Source organism: Copadichromis virginalis, linkage group LG8 (genome assembly GCF_057382275.1).
Source record: "Copadichromis virginalis isolate Kocher_CV1m ecotype Utaka linkage group LG8, C_Virginalis_male_GT1.1, whole genome shotgun sequence".
In the NCBI taxonomy this organism is placed as follows: Eukaryota; Metazoa; Chordata; class Actinopteri; order Cichliformes; family Cichlidae; genus Copadichromis; species Copadichromis virginalis.
The window spans coordinates 211,740-231,704 of NC_140625.1; the positions used below are offsets into that span (position 1 = coordinate 211,740).

The 19,965-nt window shown below is 44.8% G+C and overlaps 2 protein-coding genes across 4 annotated transcripts; one reads left to right on the top strand and one right to left on the bottom strand.

Annotated features, from left to right (window-relative positions):
- Positions 1-305: 305 nt before the first annotated feature.
- On the bottom strand, positions 306-13,755 carry lrrc45 (leucine rich repeat containing 45). Of its 2 annotated transcripts, XM_085465319.1 has the most exons (19): positions 13,680-13,755; positions 12,967-13,252; positions 12,468-12,529; positions 12,297-12,367; positions 11,583-11,761; positions 11,298-11,426; positions 11,094-11,206; positions 10,415-10,473; positions 10,237-10,314; positions 9,149-9,284; positions 7,543-7,620; positions 7,351-7,462; positions 7,203-7,273; positions 6,993-7,085; positions 5,964-6,056; positions 5,052-5,225; positions 2,633-2,665; positions 885-1,032; positions 306-738 (listed from the first exon to the last, which is right to left on the bottom strand). In XM_085465319.1, the coding sequence occupies exons 2-19, from the start codon at positions 13,193-13,195 to the stop codon at positions 539-541; spliced, it is 2,058 nt and encodes a 685-aa protein (XP_085321445.1). In that variant the 5' UTR covers positions 13,196-13,252; positions 13,680-13,755; the 3' UTR covers positions 306-538. The 2 variants fall into 2 exon arrangements, with proteins under 2 accessions (XP_085321445.1, XP_085321446.1); XM_085465320.1 differs by lacking the exon at positions 2,633-2,665 and having other exon boundaries at positions 13,680-13,754.
- A 260-nt stretch (positions 13,756-14,015) lies between these two features.
- On the top strand, positions 14,016-19,956 carry trub1 (TruB pseudouridine (psi) synthase family member 1). Of its 2 annotated transcripts, XM_085465324.1 has the most exons (8): positions 14,016-14,225; positions 14,312-14,410; positions 16,664-16,719; positions 17,321-17,402; positions 17,510-17,582; positions 18,982-19,121; positions 19,204-19,260; positions 19,335-19,956. In XM_085465324.1, exons 1-8 carry the CDS (start codon positions 14,078-14,080, stop codon positions 19,514-19,516), a joined length of 837 nt encoding a protein of 278 aa, XP_085321450.1. In that variant the 5' UTR covers positions 14,016-14,077; the 3' UTR covers positions 19,517-19,956. The 2 variants fall into 2 exon arrangements, with proteins under 2 accessions (XP_085321450.1, XP_085321451.1); XM_085465325.1 differs by lacking the exons at positions 14,016-14,225; positions 14,312-14,410 and adding an exon at positions 14,789-16,304.
- Positions 19,957-19,965: the final 9 nt, after the last annotated feature.

Consider the following 19,965-nt stretch of genomic DNA (forward strand, 5'->3'; position numbering starts at 1 on the left):
CTTCAGCAGCGCTGACCTTCACATGTGGAAGGTCATAGTCACCATGTGCTGGATGTGTGTGAACAGCTGTGTGACTGTGAAACATCTGCAGATGTTTGATGGCTGCCTTGCAGCCTCTGGACTGTTAGAAGTTTTTGAAATCGGTATTTATTCAGACAGCTCTCTCTTCTTCCCCTCAGCCACTGTAAATCCATTCGCTCCATCATTCAGTGAAGCCATAGTTCCTTTTACAAATGCACAGCCGATTCTTATTTTTCATCATGTGAAAACCTTGTTGCTTTCTACTACACTCACTGGAACATGTGGAAAGTGTTGGCACTTAAAGTGCGCTGTGTATTTATTAAAAGTAGCAATAAAAAAAGAAAGTAGCACACCATTGAACTGAGCACGTCCTGATGAGATTTGTCATTTTTAACATTATGTTAGGTATGGTTATTATTTGCTGAGCACTGATCGTCCACGTCAGAATATTCTTCAGCTCTGTGGAGCTATGCCTGGTCCCGCCCAGTGCGGGAGCCCTGAGAGAGGCCCTGCTGGCTCATTTCTGGAGGCTGCTGTGGTGTCCCAGAGGAGAACCGTGAATGTACGAGAGGACGGCACTCTGCAAATAGCTGGCTCTGTTGGCCTCATCCTCCCTAATCCTATGGATCTCTGCCTCCTTCAGCCGCAGCTTCTCCAACATGGAAGACATCTCGCTCTCTTTGTCCAGAAGAGCCTCCCTGTGGTTACTACTCAGCACTACAAGAGGGCAAACCGGAGAGAGAACAGCATGAAAGAGAGCAGCACAGAATCAAGTCACACTGTTGCTTCCAGACAGTCCTGGCACAAAGACGCAAAGTTTATGTAAAGTTTAAAAGTAACCGGAACAAAAGCGGACGGCGAACCTTTAAGCTCTCTTTCCAGAGCGCTGATCTTTTCTTTAAGTGCTCCCTGTGCCGTCCTCTCTGCCTGGAGATGTCCAATCTGCTCCTGCAGCTCCACCCTCACCCGGCTCACCTCAGCCACCTTCTCCTGGTCTTTGCAGCACAGCTCCTGTAAGAGCACAGCACCCCTCATTTATCACTTCAGATTAGGCCAATTTACTTCAGCGTTTCAGGCTCTGACAGTAACTGTTCGAGTCAGTGTACAGATTTGTCCCTGCTCCAACATCTTTAATTCAATTCAATTTCAGTTATTTCTCTTTTTAGATTTTATTTAAATTTTAGAACAATTCAAAGCCAATGAAAAAATTCTTTCTATGTGTGGAAACAACTTCTCTTCCACAGCTCTTGGTGCTGCATTCTGGATTCAGGACAAGGAATCAGTCAGAAATCTTTTCTTTATTTTCAGCTCCACTGCGAGTCAGGAGCTTCCCTACTTTAGACAATGCTGTTCAGATGAAAGAAGGCAGACTGTTTACTGTTACAGGACAAAAGTTCCTGCAGGCTTCCTCACAGTGTCACTGGAGGTCCACGTCACAGTGTTTACAGACCACATGCCTCTGAAACGGACTCATGAATGAATATAAGTAGCACTTTGCTGATAGGTTACTTTCATTCATTCATAAGCACGGTGGTGCAGTGGTTAGCGCTGCTGCCTCACAGAGTTCGATTCCACCTCCTGGCCGGGCCTTTCTGTGTGGAGCAGGGGTCTCGAACTCCAGGCCTCGAGGGCCGGTGTCCTGCAGCTTTTAGATGCGTCCTCGATCCAACACAGCTGATTTAAATGGCTAAATGACCTCAACATGTCCAGAAGTTCTCCAGAGGCCTGGTAATGAACTCATCATTAGATTCAGGCGTGTTGACCCAGGGTGAGATCTAAAACCTGCAGGACACCAGCCCTCGATGCCTGGAGTTCAACACCCCTATATGTGGCCTTTGGTTCGGTCTGCTACATCAGTCACCAGCCTGCACAGATACTTGGCTGTATGCAGCCAACACTATGGTAGCTGTGCTTTCAGGGCTGCTCCTGTCTTCTGGTTTCCTGTTGACACAAGCTAGCTGTATATCTAGCATCACCGAGGTTTACTGCCTACAAAGAAATGAAGGAGACAAAATCATAACATTGATGTATCATTTATGGAGCTATGCTCGGGTATTAAAGTAGGTGCAATGGTCCAGAATGGCAATTTTGGTGTGGATGTCCAAACATGGTGGTTGCAGTGCTTCAGCATCAAGCTAGCACTGCAGCAGAGGAGTGTGCATGAAGGCAGAGCAAATCAGTCAAGATAGCTTGTGTTAGATCAAATCAAAGAGCAGTAAACCTCAGAGCAGCAGCAGCACAGGTCAGCTGATCACAGCCTGCAGAGAAAGAAGACCTGCTGCAGCTCACAACAGCAACATGGAGCCAGTACTGCCGGTCTTTGACCCCGACTGGACTCGTTAGGGCTGGGTATCATCACTGATTTCTAGAATCGATTCGATCCACGATTCGATTCAATTCTATTCTATTGGAATCGGGGAAATTTTGCCTCAGACAGTCAGAAATATTATAACCCAGGTCATGCATCAGTACATTTCCATGTTTTTATATCTATCAAAAGAAAGCTGACACTTGTGAGACTTTATCAAAGGTGTGAGCATCACAGCAGAGGCCTTTGTGTCAAAGTGACTGAGGATAAAACACAGAAAAGCATGAAGGAGATTTTCCTGGCCTGGTTTTTTATAGCCGATGACCGTAAAATATTCTGCAGTAGATCAAAAACGAAAGAAAACCATTAATCAACATATGAACATAGGGCTGCTCGATTATGGCAAAAATGATAATCACGATTATTTTCACTGAAATTGAGATCGCGATTATTTGACGATATTTATTTAACCCTTTAAGACCTACCATAGAACCAAGTCCGCCAGAGCTTATATTATTTTTTTACATGTTGTAGTGCCATTTGTGGGAGCATTTCAAGTTGCTATACAACTGTTATAGCCCATATTTTAATAATATGTATGCATTAAGTCCATAGTAACTACATTAATTGCAAAAAAGTGCAATAAACTACAAAAAAATTGAAAATCGTTTTTGTTTTTTTTTTACATATATTTCTACTTGGAGAAATTTAAGGGTTTATCCCTCAAAACTTTAAATACAAAAAAGTTGCAAAAAATAGTTTACAACAACAGGAAATTTATTTTGAGTGTCTTCATAGTTTTATTTTGGAGATACAGCAATTTTTATATACTGCAGGAAAAACAAAAAACAATCCTATGATGCAAATTTGCAAAGAAAACAGCAGGTGCATCAAAATAAACTATTTCCAGCTGTGGAATTCGAGTTCTAAGCATCCCAGCAACTATTCAGAAAAGTCAAACATGACCAGTATAGGCTTTTAAGGCCTACAAGTAAAAAACTACAATTTCCGCGAAAATGACGTCACTTCCGGTTTCGGCCAGGAAATGGCGGACATGCGACAGTTCTCGCTGATGTCTGTTTCACTGTGGGAAGTGTTACGAACAGCTGATCGGATCGGCAAAGCGTGTTTCTGGAATATTACGTTTTTGTTCCTGCAAGCGCTTTTTATGCAGTTTTTGCAAAGCTTTATGTGGAAGGAAACTGTGACCGAGGACAAGCTGATGGCATCAGATGTAAGTACAACTCCTCCGGTTTCATATGCAAAACAAATTATTGCGCTAGCTTACACGGTTCAGGTTCTACAGGGATTTAAAAATAGTTACACAACACAGAGCGTGCTGCTCTGACCGGCTTTAAAGGGTTAACAATGACTTTGAAAAATAATATAAAATAGTGTGCAACACCACTGAAGTTTTTTTACCTCTTTTCAACCAACGGCAGTCACTCTCCAAATAACTTCTGCTTAGCTTTCCGAGCTTCCCTCGGGTCCTCTTAATCAGCGGTCTCCAACCTTTTTTGCGCCACGGACGGTTTATGCAATATTTTCACGGACCGGCCTTTAAGGTGTCGCGGATAAATGAGGGAGGGGCTAATAATCGGCTCAGTCATTTTTAATGATCGTTGAAAGCCCAGATCGTAATCGTGATTAAAATTCGATTAATTGAGCAGCCCTATATGAACATGACCTGATGCTGCTGACGTGAAGCAGAGCAAAGTTACAGCAGTTTTATTACAGACACAGCTGAGCGTTTTGCAATTTTGCATAATTTTAAATAAGTTCAGGAGCCCATGGAAGAGCAGAAATGAGGCTTTCTTGTCGGAAGTAAGTAAAAGGAAAAAAACAGCCTGTAAACAACTTGTGCAATAAGCAAACGAATAATGCAGAAAACAGCTTTTTAGACGGGAAACTACAGACAGAGAGAGAGAGAGCTGTGCATGAAGTGAGATTTTATCCTGGTGGAAGCAAAACAGCAAAAGTCCGAGTTGTTGTCGTTTATGTGAAGCGTAGTTTGGATCTTCTTTTGCTGCTGGTTCGGTCAATATTGTTTGGAGAGAGATCAAACTAACAGCTTTAGAATCAGCTCAAAAAGGGCGTGAACACAAAGCTCGACCCGCCGAAACATCAGAATCAGCGAGCTGTCGGCTTTCAGCCCCGACCGTGCCGTCGGTGAGAAAGTCACATCGCGTTTACGTCTCTGTGCAGAAGCCTGTTCCTGCTCTCATTCACTGTTTTAGCTGTTTGGTGGTTGAAATGTTGTGAGGTTTAACCTGAGATTCTGGCGTTTCGGGCAAAAATAAATTTATATTTAAAAATTGATTCAGGATTTTAATGAATTGATATCACGTTATCCAAGCCAGAATCGATTTTAATCGATGAATCGATTATAAAGACCCACCTCTAGTGCTCATTTCTCTGTTTAGATGTGGAGGCAGAGGTTTTACTTTTATGTGCTAATATTATTTGATTGTAATGATAACAGAGCATGAGCTTCAGTTAGCTCTCCACAAAAGCATCTGGCATGTCCTACTCTGAGTACGTTTCAGAGCCTGTACTGTTTCACTGTTACTGAGTAACGTTTAACACAAGTATGGAAACACTGTGTGTACTTTAGCCACCTCTGCTGGTGGGAGTTAGAGGTGTGGCAGCTGAAACTCTGCTGTAGATACAGGAGCTACAGTGGGAGTGGTGTTTGTACAACAGGCAGCTGGTGCATCCTGACCTGCTGCAGCTCCTCTATCCTGCGTCGTAGTCCGTCCATCTCGATGCTCTGCTGGCTGTTCTTGGCCTGCAGCTCAGAGATGGTCTGTTTCTGCTGGGAACAGTGCAGCTGGACCTCCTGCAGGGATGAACGCACCGAGCGCAGCTTCTCCTCCAAGGACGACGCGTGCTCCTGCTGCTCAGAGGAATCAACACAGAAGGAAATGCTGTGGAGGGTCTTTCTCAGGTATTAGAGTCCAGCTATTACAGGTGACAGTGCTTTTTAACATTAGGGAAACTTACAATATGATGCAATCCCAATACGTTGCCCATATTGATTTTCTGATCAGTTGTGTGATAAACCAACAAATCTGTGTAACTAAAGGAGAGAGCGTTTATTCTACAGAGGAGCCTGTGGAGTCAGTTTGCCTCCCCAGGTTTCTTTGTCTTTGCCACTTCAGCGAGCTTGTGCTCACTGTACGTCAAAATATTCATATATTAAATAAAATATGGTGCAGTTTGCATTTAACCCATTCATGAGGAATGATCACGTGGAGCAATGATTCATTCGTCTCTGCCTGATGCTGTGACTGCAGGGTCACTGCAGGTCAAAGCAAAAAGACGTTTTTACTCAGCTTAGAACATTTTCATTAATTTAAGGACTGAGGTCATTTTAAGGATGATTTAGATTTAGAGATTCACTCACACACACACACACACACACTGACAGCATGATGACAGTTGGGTCGGTGGGGTTCAGCCACGCTCTGCTTTTCCTCAGAGCTCTGAGTAAATGACTCGTCCTGCTAGTCAAAGACAAAGTGGTGGGTGGGGAAAGAAAAGTACGGCCACCGGAGTGGAGATGCTCGTTCTCCACTCACCACCTTTGAAAACTTAGGTTGTGAGTCGGTAAGTGACCAAAGTTTGAACTCACCTCTTCCAAACGCACTTGGGCTCGCACTCTTCCCAGCTCCTCCTCTGCCTGGGCCCTTTCTGCCACAAACGCTGCTTTAGCTTTACTCAGTTCCTGGAACAGATGAGACGACAGATTATCATGAGAAACACATTCGGGGTGATTCGTTAACTCCCACTCTGGGTGTAGGATTAAGAGTTCCACTTCACTGTCATTCATTCTGTAGAAATGCTCCCAGATTACAGGGAAACTGTTTTATTAAACTGTGTGCAGCAGCTGTGGTTTTATCATTGTCCTCTGCAGTACCAAGGTGTCCCATGCTCTCTACAGTCACCTTCAGTTTGGCCTGATAACTGGGAAATTCCCTGGTGCCAAAGAGATGTTTGCTTGTGGATTTGAATAACTGTCTGGAATATACAGTTAGGGAAAGTTGACCCTTCAATCCTTAAATAAACAGAGACTCACTGAACCTTAAATATAGTAAAGAAACAAAATTAAATTCAGGCTCTGTGTTAAAGCTCGTACATCCCTGGATGTGTCACTACTTCAGGTAATGTATATATCTTCCATTCACAATATGACAGATCAAAATCAGAGACACTCCAGTTTTGGATCCGTTCGATACTGTCGACCATAATATCCTATTAGAGCGATTAGAACATGCTGTAGGTATTACAGGTACTGCACTGCAGTGGTTTGTATCATATCTATCTAACAGACTCCAGTTTGTGCATGTAAATGGAGAGTCCTCTTCACACACTGAGGTTAATTATGGAGTTCCACAGGGTTCAGTGCTAGGACCAATTCTGTTTACATTATACATGCTTCCCTTAGGCAGCATCATTAGAAGACATAGCATACATTTACACTGCTATGCTGATGACACCCAGCTCTATCTGTCCATGAAGCCAGATGATACAAGAGTGTATCTTATGTGGTATGCCAAGTTCCTCCGTCACAGATTTGGGCGATGTAACACGCATCCCTTTGATTGTGGTAAACATAAATACTTGTATGTTGCGTTGCAGTTAGAGTGGTGCGAGCTCGGACCTCCTCCAGTTGTATCCGCTGTCCCTCCAGTTTGAAAATGCGATCCTGCAGGGCCCGCTCACTTTCTTCCAGATGTCGGTTTATATGCTCCACCTTCACAGGAACATAAACTTTCAGTAACTGATGTTGTTAAAATGACCCCATCTATTAAAACATTTTGCTCTTATTTTGATTCCTCTACGTGGCGCTGTGTGCCACCCAACAGCACACCTCTTTCTGCCGGAGACCGTCCATGTCATCCAGGGCTTGCTTGGACCGTCGCTTCTCTGATTCCAAACGGTCTGTCAGACACACAGGAAATCTCTGCTGCCGTTCACATTACAAAAGGACTTTATATGTTCATAGCTGATAACGTTACCTTCAGCCTGTGCTAGTCGCAGCTTGAGCTCAGCTGTGCTGGTGGTCAGCTCCTGCTTCAGCTCAAAGATCAGCTGCTGCTGAGACTTACACCTGCGCTCCATCTCCTCCACCTAACACACACACCGTCATCCCAGAGTGCTCACAGTGCAAATACCAAAGTGCAAATGATGTGAAAAGACAGGCCTCGTACGTTATTCTTCAGCTGACCGTTGGTGTCTGTCAGGCTCTGGATGTCTCTGAGGAGTTTTCCCTGTCTCAGTACAGCGTCCTACAGAAGGACGGAGAAGAGGTGACAGTAACACACACACACACGTCACACACACACACACGTCACACACACGCACACACACGTCACACACATATATATATATATATGTATATATATATATATATATATATATATATATATATATATATATATATATATATATATATATATATATATATATATATATATGTGTATATGTATATATATATACATATATATATATATATATATATATATATATATATATATATATATATATATATATGTGTATATGTATATATATACATATATATATATATGTATGTATATGTATATGTATGTATGTATATATATATATATATATATGTATATATATATGTATATATGTATATGTATATATGTATGTGTGTATATATATATACACACACATATATATAGGTTGTGTCCTTTGAGGTGTTAATGGGGTTATTGAAAATGTGTATATACACGTATGTATGGATATATTTATATATATATATAAAAGAATAAGAATTAAAAAAAATACACATGACATATAATGCAAGGAGGTATTTCTGTAGTCTATTGATACTAGATAGTGGGAAAGGGGTGGGATTAAATAAGCTTCTTCCTGCTCCTTTTTGAACATGAACGTTATTTGGAGTTGTGGTTGCTCGTTTTCCTTTTGTTTTGCTTTGTTCATTTGTCGCTTTTAATTCTATTTTGTTGTACTTTTTCAACATGTTCAAAATAAAGATTCAATCAAATCAAATCAAATGTCTGCAGTAGTGTGCATGCACATAAATGTTCTGGGGTATGTGAATTATGTGCAATTTAAATCAACTCGTTTGTAGAGTGAGTTTGGTTTGCGGGTGAAGTCAGAGTTTGGGTTCTCATCAGTTCAGCAGCTGCTGGTTTGTGGACTGAAACTTCTACTGCTGTATAACTGCTGCTGCTTCAGGTGTGGATGCTCCGCTAACACCTGCCCACAGCAGGAGTGTGAAGACTCTATAGGTGGGACAGACCTGCTGTCGCTTCAGCCTATCAATGCAGCCACACAGAGTACTCTGGATGACAGAAGGAGTGATATGTCCGTCTGTGCCAGTCCTCCTCAGCCACCTTAGGAAGAGGAGCCACTGTCTTGCTGTTTTGTGAGCAGCAAACATCATCACTGTTTATTCTCACCAGCAGAAGCAGCTGACTCTCTCCACCTCAGGCTCTCGGCTCCATTGTCTCTATGTGATGTGGTCATGCAGCCACTTTTAAAGCAGGACTGGATCCATTATTCCTCACAAACCAGTGTCAAACCTCCTTTTTGTCTCTATGGTCACTGAACATTACTGCGAAAAAAGAAAGCTGACGGCATTGTTGGGCTTTCAGCAGCACTATAACACCATCTGCTCTGCATGATGTTATTATGTTTTAGTATTGCTGGATTTGTCTGCTGACTCTGTGAGCTCATCGGCCACGTAGCATGTACATGCCGGTCATGTGTTTCAGCTTGTTTATGAGTGTCCTACCATTGAAAGGTAAAGCTGCCATCACTCTGTACCTCGTGCTCTTTCTTCCTCGCTTTGCTGTGTTGTTCCCTCTGTTCTTCTTTCTCAGCTTTCAGTCGAGACAGCAGCTCTCCCATGTTTTGGTTTTTCTGCTCAGAGAGTGCGAGGGCAGCTTCTGTCATCTGCAGCCTGCACAACAACAGATGATGCTGTTAAACGCATGTTTGAGGCCCCGGTTACACCGATCTTTAATCTCTGACTACCAAACAAGAATCAGCTAATCCTTTGTCCAAACTGACGTCTGTGCCAAGTCTCGAGACTTTCCTGCAAACTTCCTCAGAATGACATCGCTGTCATGAAAATAGGACAAACAAAGAACTGCTATCATGTTGGGATACTGGAAACCATAATCGTCATCGATCATCCCAGTGTCCTAACGCATCAGAGCTTCTGCGTTTGCAGAGTGGCTCATAATAAAGGTGTTGGTTAGAAGGAGAGGAGGGCTGGACTTCCTCTTGTTTCTCTTGTTCTCTGCTGGCAGAAATAACTCCTCTGCCTTTTGCATAACTGTCCACCGCTCTCCTCAGCTTGCTGACTTTTTTGGCCGTGGCTTCATGCAAAAATCCTTCAGTTGCAAGATGTCTGGGGGCATTTTTGCATGTGCTGTGTTTTTCCAGATGTATCCACAGCATTTGAAAGCTGTGACCTTGAAGTAAGTCAGAACCCTGCGTTTCTGCTAGATTGTAAACGAAATCCAGGCAGTTATTTGGACAACGATCACTTCAGTGCTCAGTGGGACTCAAACCCACACGTCAAAAACAAACAACGTTCTGTGACTCTGTAACAAAGTTTATGTGAAGAGCTTTCCTGTGACACGTTACTCCACACCTGCTGGGCACACGTACAGTTTGACAGCATTACAACCTATTGTTCACACGCGGCAGCACGACACGACTGGCTAACTGGGGGAGGGGCTTAGAACTCTCCGTGGATTTCAGCATTTTTTTGAGTGCCAAGTCTCCTGATATAAAGTGATCCTCGTGCTTTCTTCTTGTATGACTGCAGCAGCCACATATACGAGCAGCTGTCTTCTCACACAGCTGTTTGCTGGACGAGGACTGATGGAGGAGGAAACGATTACTTTGCGGTGAGAGAGTTGACAGCGGACTTTCTCTCGTTCAGAGCTTCCTGGAGTTGGCCGATCTGACTGGAGGTTGACCTGATGACAGAGAGAAAGTCACAGAATCATAAGAGGATGCAGGTGTCCCCACACACCATCTTCCAGGCTATTGGCCAATGGCCACAGAGTCACCGCTCACCTACTGGAGCGCCCCATCTCGTCCCTCTGCCTGTCTATGGTCTCCATCAGGCTCAGGAACTGAAACAAAAGTTAGAAATAAAAAACTGTATTTAATCTGAGTAGGTTATCTGGACATTACTGTGGTTCATTATGACTCACAGAAATATCTGACTACACGTTACAAATTTGTGTAGACAACCGTGAAGATATCAGACTCCCTCAACCCTCGCTCCACCGTTATCAGCTTAGTCCAAACGTTAACCTGATTTGTACCGATATGTGTGTCTTGGCTATTTATGGGACTCACTTTGGTATGGACACTGAGCTGGAACTAGGCTGTGTGTCCACTACGTGATGAGAAACAGCTGCACTCACCTCTCGAGTGCAAATTGCTTTTTGACATTGATCTGTTTGCATTTGTCTCTTTGGAAAAGTAAATAAAGGTGCATCACTACACAGAAAATAAACCTTTACAGAATCCATCCTGTGGTCTGTGGATCTGTGGATCTGTAACCACAGTGGGCTATAGCTACAAGAGTGCATGCACTGGGATTTCCTACTGGTGGTGCAAGTGCTGGGAGGATCAGAAGTCCCGTATTCAGACAGGTTGTAGACTTCTGATCGCTTCTCTGGGAGAAATGTTTCTTGGAGGTGAATGGCTGACCTGTGGTGTCTGCAGTTCGGGAATGCGAGGTTACCTGCCGGCCCTTCTCCTCCTTCAGTGTTTGAATCTCCTTGCTGAGGACCTGTGTGCGGCTGCGACTCTCCCTCAGGGTGGACCGCCTGTCTGAGTTGTGCCCTGTGGCCTGCTCTGAAAGGTAAAGATGGCTCTCAGCGTGACCATGTTATAGTAACGCTAACGAAGCCATACTGCTAGCGTTACGACCTCAGGTAGGACTTACCGAGAGCTTTCAGCGTGTCACTGGGAATGTTGTTCCCAGCCATCTCCAGCTGCACTATGCTCTTGTTGTTCTGAAGTGCCTCCAGCATGGACCTGCCTCCCAGCAGACCAATATTGTTCCACCTCAGATCTGAGAGAGGTAAGAGGAGTTAGCATGGACCATGTGCTGATGACAACAGCAGCCTCTACAACCTAAACTTATGATGCTGCCATACGACGGAGGCTGCTCTTAAAAGCTGTTCTCTACCGAACAACACGGTACATGACGTTAACCAGTTAGAGTCACCTAGAACTTCCAGTGTGCTGTTGCGTTTGAGTGCCAGAGCGAGCGCCGACGCTCCATGGTGGTTGATTTGATTGTTGCGCAGGTCCAGCTGCGTCAGCGCGCAGTTGGAAACTAAACCGCTGCAGAAGAGCGAGAAAGCTTCGTCCCACACGCCCAACGCATTCCACTCCAGCACCAGCCTGCAAAAACCAAACACTGCCAGTTAATTAGGGACACTCTTCAGTGCTCACACTATGTGCTGACAGGTTCCTGCAATGATCAGAAATGCGTGATACGACTGGGTCACGTTTCTGCTGTCTCTCTGATGGGTTTGTTTTGTTTTCAGTATGATGTCCCACACTACAGGCTGTCTGCTCTTACTTTCATGTCAGGTGTTTGAAAATCGCTTTAATTCCCACAAATGCAATATTTTTGTTCACATCTTGGTTGTTTGATTGAAACTCATTTGTGGTGAAATACAAAGTGTCAGAGTGTTTCTCACCAAAAACAGAAGTGACTACAGCGGTTTTTGTGTGGTTAACTCAACTACTAAATATTCTGTGTGATCACTAAAGTGTCTGCGTGTCTCTACACTCAGCCTGTGGGCTTTCACAGGTCTCCCGCTGTTAAAAGACAGCTTACGATCTGTAGTTGTAAACCGGTGCTACACAACTATTAACCTCCATAAGGGAAAGAAATGAAATGGCACACAGACAGGAAAAGCATGAGTCTTACCTGCGCAGCGTCTTGTTTTGTGCCAACAACTGTCCCAGCACCTCAGCTCCTGATGATCTCAGGTTATTCCCCTGTGAACAATAAAAACACAACCTAAGGACACACAGACATTGTGCAATAAGATAAAACTAGTGTCACCGTGTGTGGAGAGTCTAATTTGGGAGCTGGTACCTTCAGATCCAGGACTTTGACAGTCGTGTTGTCAAACAGTCCACTGAGGAGCACTCTGGCACCTGAGAGTCACACACAGCACAGTGACTAACACATCCTGAGTCACAATATTTACCAGAGCAGCAAATGTGGTTTATTATGCTAATGAGAAAAGAGATCTATATGAATGTGCTCCATTTCTCTGTTTGTTTGTTGCATTTAAAAAAGACTGCTTGCATTTATCCTTCTAATTCAAGCAGAGAAAACTCTGTAAATGTGAAGATGTGTTCAGGATCAGAACCAAAGGACTTTGTTGACAGCATCTGTGTGATATGTAGCCTAACACACTCGCTCTGATAGTTTTATCAATCATCAGACTGACTAAAGTACGTTAAATAGACGTGCCGCAGCAGAGTGACTCGGGCAGGGCCACCTCACTGCATCGTTGACATCAACGAGCACCATACACTTGCACATACTGTATAATTCTCCACATTACATAAAGACTGTCCTCACGCACCCTCCTCGCTGAGCATGCAGTCACTGAGTGACACCTCAGTAAAGACAGTATCCTTATGGAAGGCCTTAGCCAGCACTGAGCAGGTATCTGCAGACAGGCTCTGTCCACTCAGGTCCAGTCTGGAGCCCTGAGCAGACCTGCTCTCCTGGAGCTGAGCTACAACACCCTCCTGAGGCTCCACGCCTCCCTCCTTACACAGACGGAGGTATATCCGCCTGAAATCCTCCATCCAGGCTCTGCAGACTCCTGATCATCTGACGAGCAGAGCTTTCCGTCCTCAGACCAACTGGTGAAAAGAAGGAGAGACAAAAGTTGCTACTGCAAGCTATCTATACATGTGCTGTTGATTTTCTTTGCATCAAAGATAAACGCATTAATCAATAACGAAAACGCCGAGCTTTTGCTGAATGTAAGAAAGAATTGACGATCACACGACACTGACTCAACTGTAACCACTGCAGCGACCAGCCCGCACAGCTGTGTGCATTTAGAGCGGACTGACGTGTATTTTACATGGTAGCTTGTAACAGGCAGAGCCACGCTGAGCAGCCAGTTTTGAATGAAAGTGACGCGAGGAGCTATCTCCACGCGAGTCAGAGGCTCGCGCGGGACAATCAAATCTTCAACCGATGATCAGAGTAAGGAGGCGTTTAAACCGGATGTCGTGACTAGCGATCAAAATAATAATTACAGGTTAAGATAAAAACACAGACCTCCACCAAAACTGTCGTCCTGACAGTTATTGTTGTCGTAGCTCGACCAGCTGACAGAAGAAGGAAACCAGGGCACAGAGTAACTAGGAAGTGTTTGGCGCAAAGCATTTTGGTCAACGTAGTTTCGAAAAAATTTTTATTTATCTAACTGTTTGTTGGTTTTTATCAGGCCTGATCTGTGTGAGGATGGGCGAAGACTGCCTATAATACTGCTTAAACAGATCGTCAACAACAGAAGGCTGTTAAGCGTCGTGTTGTTTAATAATGTTATTCATGCAGAAGGAAGACGGAGTGTTTGCTCAACCAGCAGGGGGCAGTAAAGACAACAACGGGTCGCATAGTTGCCACTGAGGGTAAAAGAAGAAGATGGACATTAGCCAAAGAAAAGAGAAACGAGCATGTCCGGGAGCGTCAGTAACACCGTCCCTGCGATAACTAGTTCTTTGTCGCAACTACAGGCGTTAAACGGATTGTTTGCGATATATAAAAAACAAGGGCCGACCTCCGCGGACGTGTTAAATGTACTCAAGGAAGCTTTGCTCAAGGGTAACGGGACCAAACAGCAGCAGGACGTCCAGCCCGGTGTTTGCGGAAAGCTGACCGTAAACCGTTTGTGTCGCTTTATCTTTCAGAGGCGGGAGTCAAAAATCCAAACCCGCGGAAGAGGAAGAACCAGAGCCTGAAGATGGGACACGGAGGGACGCTGGACAGCGCTGCCAGCGGGGTGCTGGGTAAGCGGCTAGGCTAGCGCTCACGTCCCGGTGCTCGGCCACGCGCGACTGTTGTCATTCCTGCCCTGGGAGGAGGGGGGAGAGGGGGTCAGTCCCACCCTCCGTGTTTACTGGAGGGTGCACCGGCAGGGTGCATCGGTAAAGCACCGGCAGGGCCCGACCTCCAGGGCTGCTCCAGTCATGCATGTCTGGGGGCGTTTTATACAGAGTTAAGATCAAATAGATTTATGTTGATAACAATCTCAAATCCCTGAGACGTACACTGTCGTTTGTCTAGAAGTTGTTTTTTCAAGACTTTAACATTTTTCTGTAACAGGTGCATTTTCTTTTCTTTTGCACATTTTTCTACCCACGCGTGTCCTGGGAAGGTCCGCGACATCGTGACTCCTGCATTTTCTATGACAACATGCTTGCTGTTTTTCTATGGATAAAATATAGTAAAGTCATGAAATCTGATCTTCTTATTGTTTTGATATGTAGCTATGTTCCTCATAAGCAGTGTACCCCTGGTGCTGGCCCGTCATCCTCTATGAAGAGTGGAATGGTCCAGATGACCCACCTGTGTAGGAGCGAGGCTGGTGGACTTTTAACACAACCTTGGAGAGGTGTACTGATATCACAGATGATGTTCAGGCAGCACCTCCACACTCCTGTCTTTCCTTCTCTCTCACTTCCATCAAGGTGCCAGTGGAAACAGCTTCAGTGTCTATGGGCACCTCGTTAGATCTATCAGGTGTTTTTCCTGCATTTCTGCAGTGTAGAACAGGCTGTCCCAGGTTGTCTAACTCTGAGCTGCTTTGTCAGCAGTCACACCATCTTTAAGTGGCACAGTTCCACTGGCAGCCATACAAGCCCATAATGCTGCTTCCAGCATGTTTGACAGATAATGCTTCAGTTCCTTCTGGATACTTTTTGTCTTGCCATCGTTTTTGTACAAATTTATCTCAGTTTCACCTGACAACGTGGGATTTTTTTCTCCAGAACTGTGACTTTTAAATGTTTCCTGGCAGATGCAGTCCGGCCTTCTTGGTCTTGAGTGTAACCAGTGGTTTGCACCATGGTGTAGGTTTTAACAATGACAGGCCGAGCTCTTCAACTGTTTTTGGGACTTGAGTCGATGTTTTGTCAGGATTTTTATTTCTTCAAATGAAGAATTCATTTAAATTTTCTTCAGTGTTTTTTGGGCCTTTAGGTGTTTCTGGGCGGCCCGTGCTTCCATCTTTTTAAGAATGGACTACATTGGTAATTTGCTCTCTGATAGCTGTATTTTGTTTTTGTGCTTTTTAAATCAACGATGGCCTCCTTCAAATGCAAGTTAAACCACTGTCGTTGAACAATGATATCATAGGACTCGATTTTCCTTATAACCTATGAGCCCAACTGTAGTTCTTGTCTTTATTAAAGTGTTTTATAAAGCACCTATGCAGCTAAAAGTGCAGGAGGCCGGTCCATTGACTCCAGTTAGCAGAGATGAACCTGCCAGACAACCCTGCTGATTGTGCTGGTACGTCTGGCAAAGTGGCCACACCCATAATTTTAGGAAAAATTAATTCACTGTGGTTGAATTAAATGGTCTGTATTTATATAGCGCTTTTCTAGTCCCTAAGGACCCCAAAGCGCTTTACACATCCAGTCATCCACACATTCACACACTGGTGATGGCAGCTACATTGTAGCCACAGCCACCCTGGGGCGCACTGACAGAGGCGAGGCTGCCGGACACTGGCGCCACCGGGCCCTCTGACCACCACCAGTAGGCAACGGGTGAAGCGTCTCGCCCAAGCAAGACGGCTCTTAACCAGCATGGCTGCTACAACATCCTGCAGCACGATGCCGTGTTGTCTGATTTGCGCCCCGCAGCACAGCGAGACGAGAGCACGCCTCCACCTCGTCCGTAAGCATAAGAAAAGCTGTTCAGTCAGTCAGCTACATTTCACTGTGTGTTATACTTGTATAACTATGCATGTGACAAATAATAAAGAACCTTGAACCTTGAGGTGATGTTGGGTCAGTCTGAGGGAAAAGCAGCCGCTTCACTGCTGCTTGCAAAGTCCCAGGTGATGATGTCATGAAGAAGGGAATAAAGGTTGTTATCAACTTAACAAAGCACGAAGATGAGCACTAAATATAAATGTTTCAGTATATTCTGAGTTTGGTGAACTTTGATGAATGAATTAAAAGTGAGTTCAGTGAACACTTGAACCTGTGGGGGGCGCTAGCAGGACTTTAATCATTGGACTCTCTTTGTTTCAGTTGTTGGTGTTGGGAACGGCACCAAAATGCTCAGCACAATGTTGACTGGGTCAAAGGTCAGTTTGCTTCACTGCTGTTTGAACTAAACTAAAATGTGCATTAAACCTTGACGTCTGGTGAAAAGTGCAAGGCATGAATGCAGGTTAGAGCTGCACTGCTGCGCGTGTCTGATTGTTGTTTATTGTGCATGCTGACGAGCACAGCCAGGCTCTGACTCTACCGTATGTCGTCACCTGGATGAAGCCAAACATGTTGGTTTAGCAGATGCACACTGACATGTTCCAAATAAAATGACGCGTCCTTTAGTTTGTGTCACAGTGAAGTCTGTTTCCCCCATGAACTTCTAGCATTGTGTCGATACGTGCTGATTGGTCTGTTCCTGCTTTCATGGTAGCAGATCTAACAGGTACTAACGAGCTGTTAGAAACCACAACACAAACCTCTGCGTGTGTAGAGAAGCACTTTTTTTTAGGTACAAGTATACATGCAAATCTATTGATAAGGACATTGTGTATACAATACAGCTTCTCAACAGACCCGAACGCCTCGTGAACTTTAGATGTCTGCGATGACAAATGCATGAATGATTCCTGTAACTTGTTAACTGTGGATGAACTTGGTGTGACACAAACGTGACACATGCTGTGTGTTTTTCAGAAATACGTTGCCGTTGGAGAGTTTGGAAAAGCAACAGACACTCTTGATGCCACCGGCAGCGTGACTCTGGAGAAAGGTTTTGGTAAATTCGATCTTTCAGATCCATCGACACAGCAGGATAATCTGCAAACTTCGGTTTCTCCTTTACCGTCTGTCTCTCAGTGAGTCATGTTTTCATACATTTTCTAGAACACATAACCAGGCTGGACGTCGAGGAAAAGCTGAAAGCTTTCACTGGTGACATCATGCAAGTGCCTCCGCTGTGAGTCAACATCCAAACGTCTGAAGCTTTAATTAGATCAAACGAAACGTTTATTTCTTAAGATGAAATCTTCTTTTACAGAAAACGAAACCTAAACTTTCCGAGCAGCAGCTCAGGACTTCACGTCCTCTGTTACTGCGCTTGTTTGGGATGGTGTTGGATTTGATGGTAGATGCATAAACGTGGGGTTCATGTGAGCTTCCTTTTTGGGGGTTGCAGTCATTTAGTGGCTCCGTGGTGCAGTGGTTCGATGCTTACCTTACATGAAGGTGCATGAATTGAACTCAGAGGCGCGATGACAGCTTTGCACGGTTCACCAGCTTTATCACAGACGCTTCCAGGAATGTGCCAGGTTGGCTGATGCAGCAGGAAAATCCAAATCAGGGAACCACAAAAATGAGTGTGATTGTTAAAGTAGGCCTACACATCCATGTGTGGAGAAGCTGTTTCCATTTTCTGAGGGACATTAGCCGTGTCATCATTTTGAGTCTACACAAGCAAAGATCAGAATCAGAAAAGGTTTTATTGCCAAATGTTGAGCAGCTTTCCAACATTAGGAAATGAAGGCAAACACTTAAATAAACATAAAAATGAAAAATGCTAAGCAGATTACTATATACATGAGTGCAAAAGTGGAACAGATGCAGAGAAGTATGGGGCCATGTGTTTGGGGTGGGACCAGTCTTATGTTACTGTTCATGTGTCCAACAGCAGAGGAGAAACTGTTCTTATGATGAGGTTCTGGTGCGACTGGGCCGGAGCCTCCTGCCTGAGGGGAGCAGGTCTAACAGACTGAGTCCAGGGTGAGAAGGGTCAGCTGAGATCCCAGCTGCACGCCCCAGTGTGCTGGAGGCGCACAGGCCCTGCAGAGATGGGAGTCTGCAGCCAATCGCCTTCACGGCAGAGCGCACAACACGCTGCAGTAGACGCCAGAGGCTTCAACAAGTGGCTGAACTGAAACCAGTTTTCTCTGAATGTGCAGCCAGTTTGATGGCATGTTACAGGTTAATGATATGATCAGAGAGCCGTAATGACTAATTGTTGTAAAGGCTAAGAAGTGATGTGTGGACCCAGATCTGTGTGAAGAGGCTCTGAGATCTAAATGTCCAGCTGCAGTAAACCGATCGTGTGTCCTTTAATGCCGTTCGTGTCCCCTGGGAGAATGAATGAAAGGCCTCTCAATGGTCCAGTTTAAACATTTGAGGGTTTTTCGTCTTATTAGTGTAGCGCAGTGACCTATGAAGCCTCTGGAGGTCACTGTTTGCTCACTGCAGTGCTGATTCCCACTGATGCAGGAAGCAGTGCCTTTGTGTCATTATACATGGAGTTCACATAAAAACAGTTCTTGGTGCTAAATGTGTGTATTTTGTAACCAACTCTTTTCTTATAATCGTTTTAGATACTCGGCATTAAAAAAGGATGGCCAACGTCTGTCTGTCCTGCTGAAGAAAGGTCACAAGGTCGATGCCAAACCGGCCAGGCCCGTCACGGTGCACAGCCTGACCCTGCAGGAGTTCAAGCCTCCTCTCTTCACTCTGGGTTCGACACGCTGCATCACACAACAGGCTTTTAGGTGTTGTGTCCTCTTTGGCTGAATGTTTCGCTTTCCTTCGTGTTGCAGATATTGAGTGTGGTGGTGGGTTCTATGTCAGAAGTTTGGTGGATGACCTGGGAAAAGGTGAGACTGCCTTCCACCTGTTTCACCTTTCCATCGACGGCGTGTTGCTGAGTAACGCTGTCTGTGTGCTGCAGCTCTGTCCTCTTGCGCTCATGTGAAGGAGCTGGTCAGAACAAAGCAGGGTCCGTTCACTCTGGAGGAGCACGCCTTACACGAGGAGCAGTGGACGCTGGAACACGTCTTGCGCTCGCTGAAGACCTGCTCAGAGGGAGACCCGGAGGAGGATCATCCGAAGCCAAAGAAGGTAGTCACCTGACCGGGACCAGGATGCAGAGGGAAGAGGAAGGGGTTTCCTTTCATGTAAAGACAGATTTTTGGTTCATACTCTTCAGTTTTAGTTAAAGTTTGAACATCATGACACCTTACATTAAAAGTTGTAAAGCAAACAGTCATATAATGAGAAACGGGAGCAAAGGAGACTCAGCAGGTTACCATGTTGCTGGACCTGCACAGATTTGTGAAGAGTAAATAACCTGATCGTACGATCGGCGAGGAGCTGCGAGGGAACGGCGAGATCAGTGTCTGTGGCACCGAACACCTGTGAAGTTTTTGTTGTAAGTTTAGGATCTGATTTGTTTTTATCGGCTGCCTGTTCACTGTTGTAAAAATGTCTTTTACAAAGTCTTCCTTGAGTCCTGCTCAGTGCAGTGATGCACATGATTAAGTAAAAAAGCCCCCTGGGCTCGTCCAAACTCACGCGTGGAC

What these genes read in the sequence shown, in the direction of transcription:
- trub1 (XM_085465324.1), top strand. Translation starts at nt 14,078, where the DNA reads ATGTCCGGGAGCGTCAGTAACACCGTCCCTGCGATAACTAGTTCTTTG. An exon ending in CGCTGCCAGCGGGGTGCTGG is followed by an intron (nt 14,411 to 16,663) that starts GTAAGCGGCTAG and finishes TCTTTGTTTCAG; the next exon opens with TTGTTGGTGTTGGGAACGGC. An exon ending in GACTCTGGAGAAAGGTTTTG is followed by an intron (nt 17,403 to 17,509) that starts GTAAATTCGATC and finishes TACATTTTCTAG; the next exon opens with AACACATAACCAGGCTGGAC.
- lrrc45 (XM_085465319.1), bottom strand. Translation starts at nt 13,195, where the DNA reads ATGGAGGATTTCAGGCGGATATACCTCCGTCTGTGTAAGGAGGGAGGC. An exon ending in ACGGTCTCCGGCAGAAAGAG is followed by an intron (nt 7,086 to 7,202) that starts GTGTGCTGTTGG and finishes GTTCCTGTGAAG; the next exon opens with GTGGAGCATATAAACCGACA. An exon ending in CCCAAGTGCGTTTGGAAGAG is followed by an intron (nt 5,226 to 5,963) that starts GTGAGTTCAAAC and finishes TCCTCTGAGCAG; the next exon opens with CAGGAGCACGCGTCGTCCTT.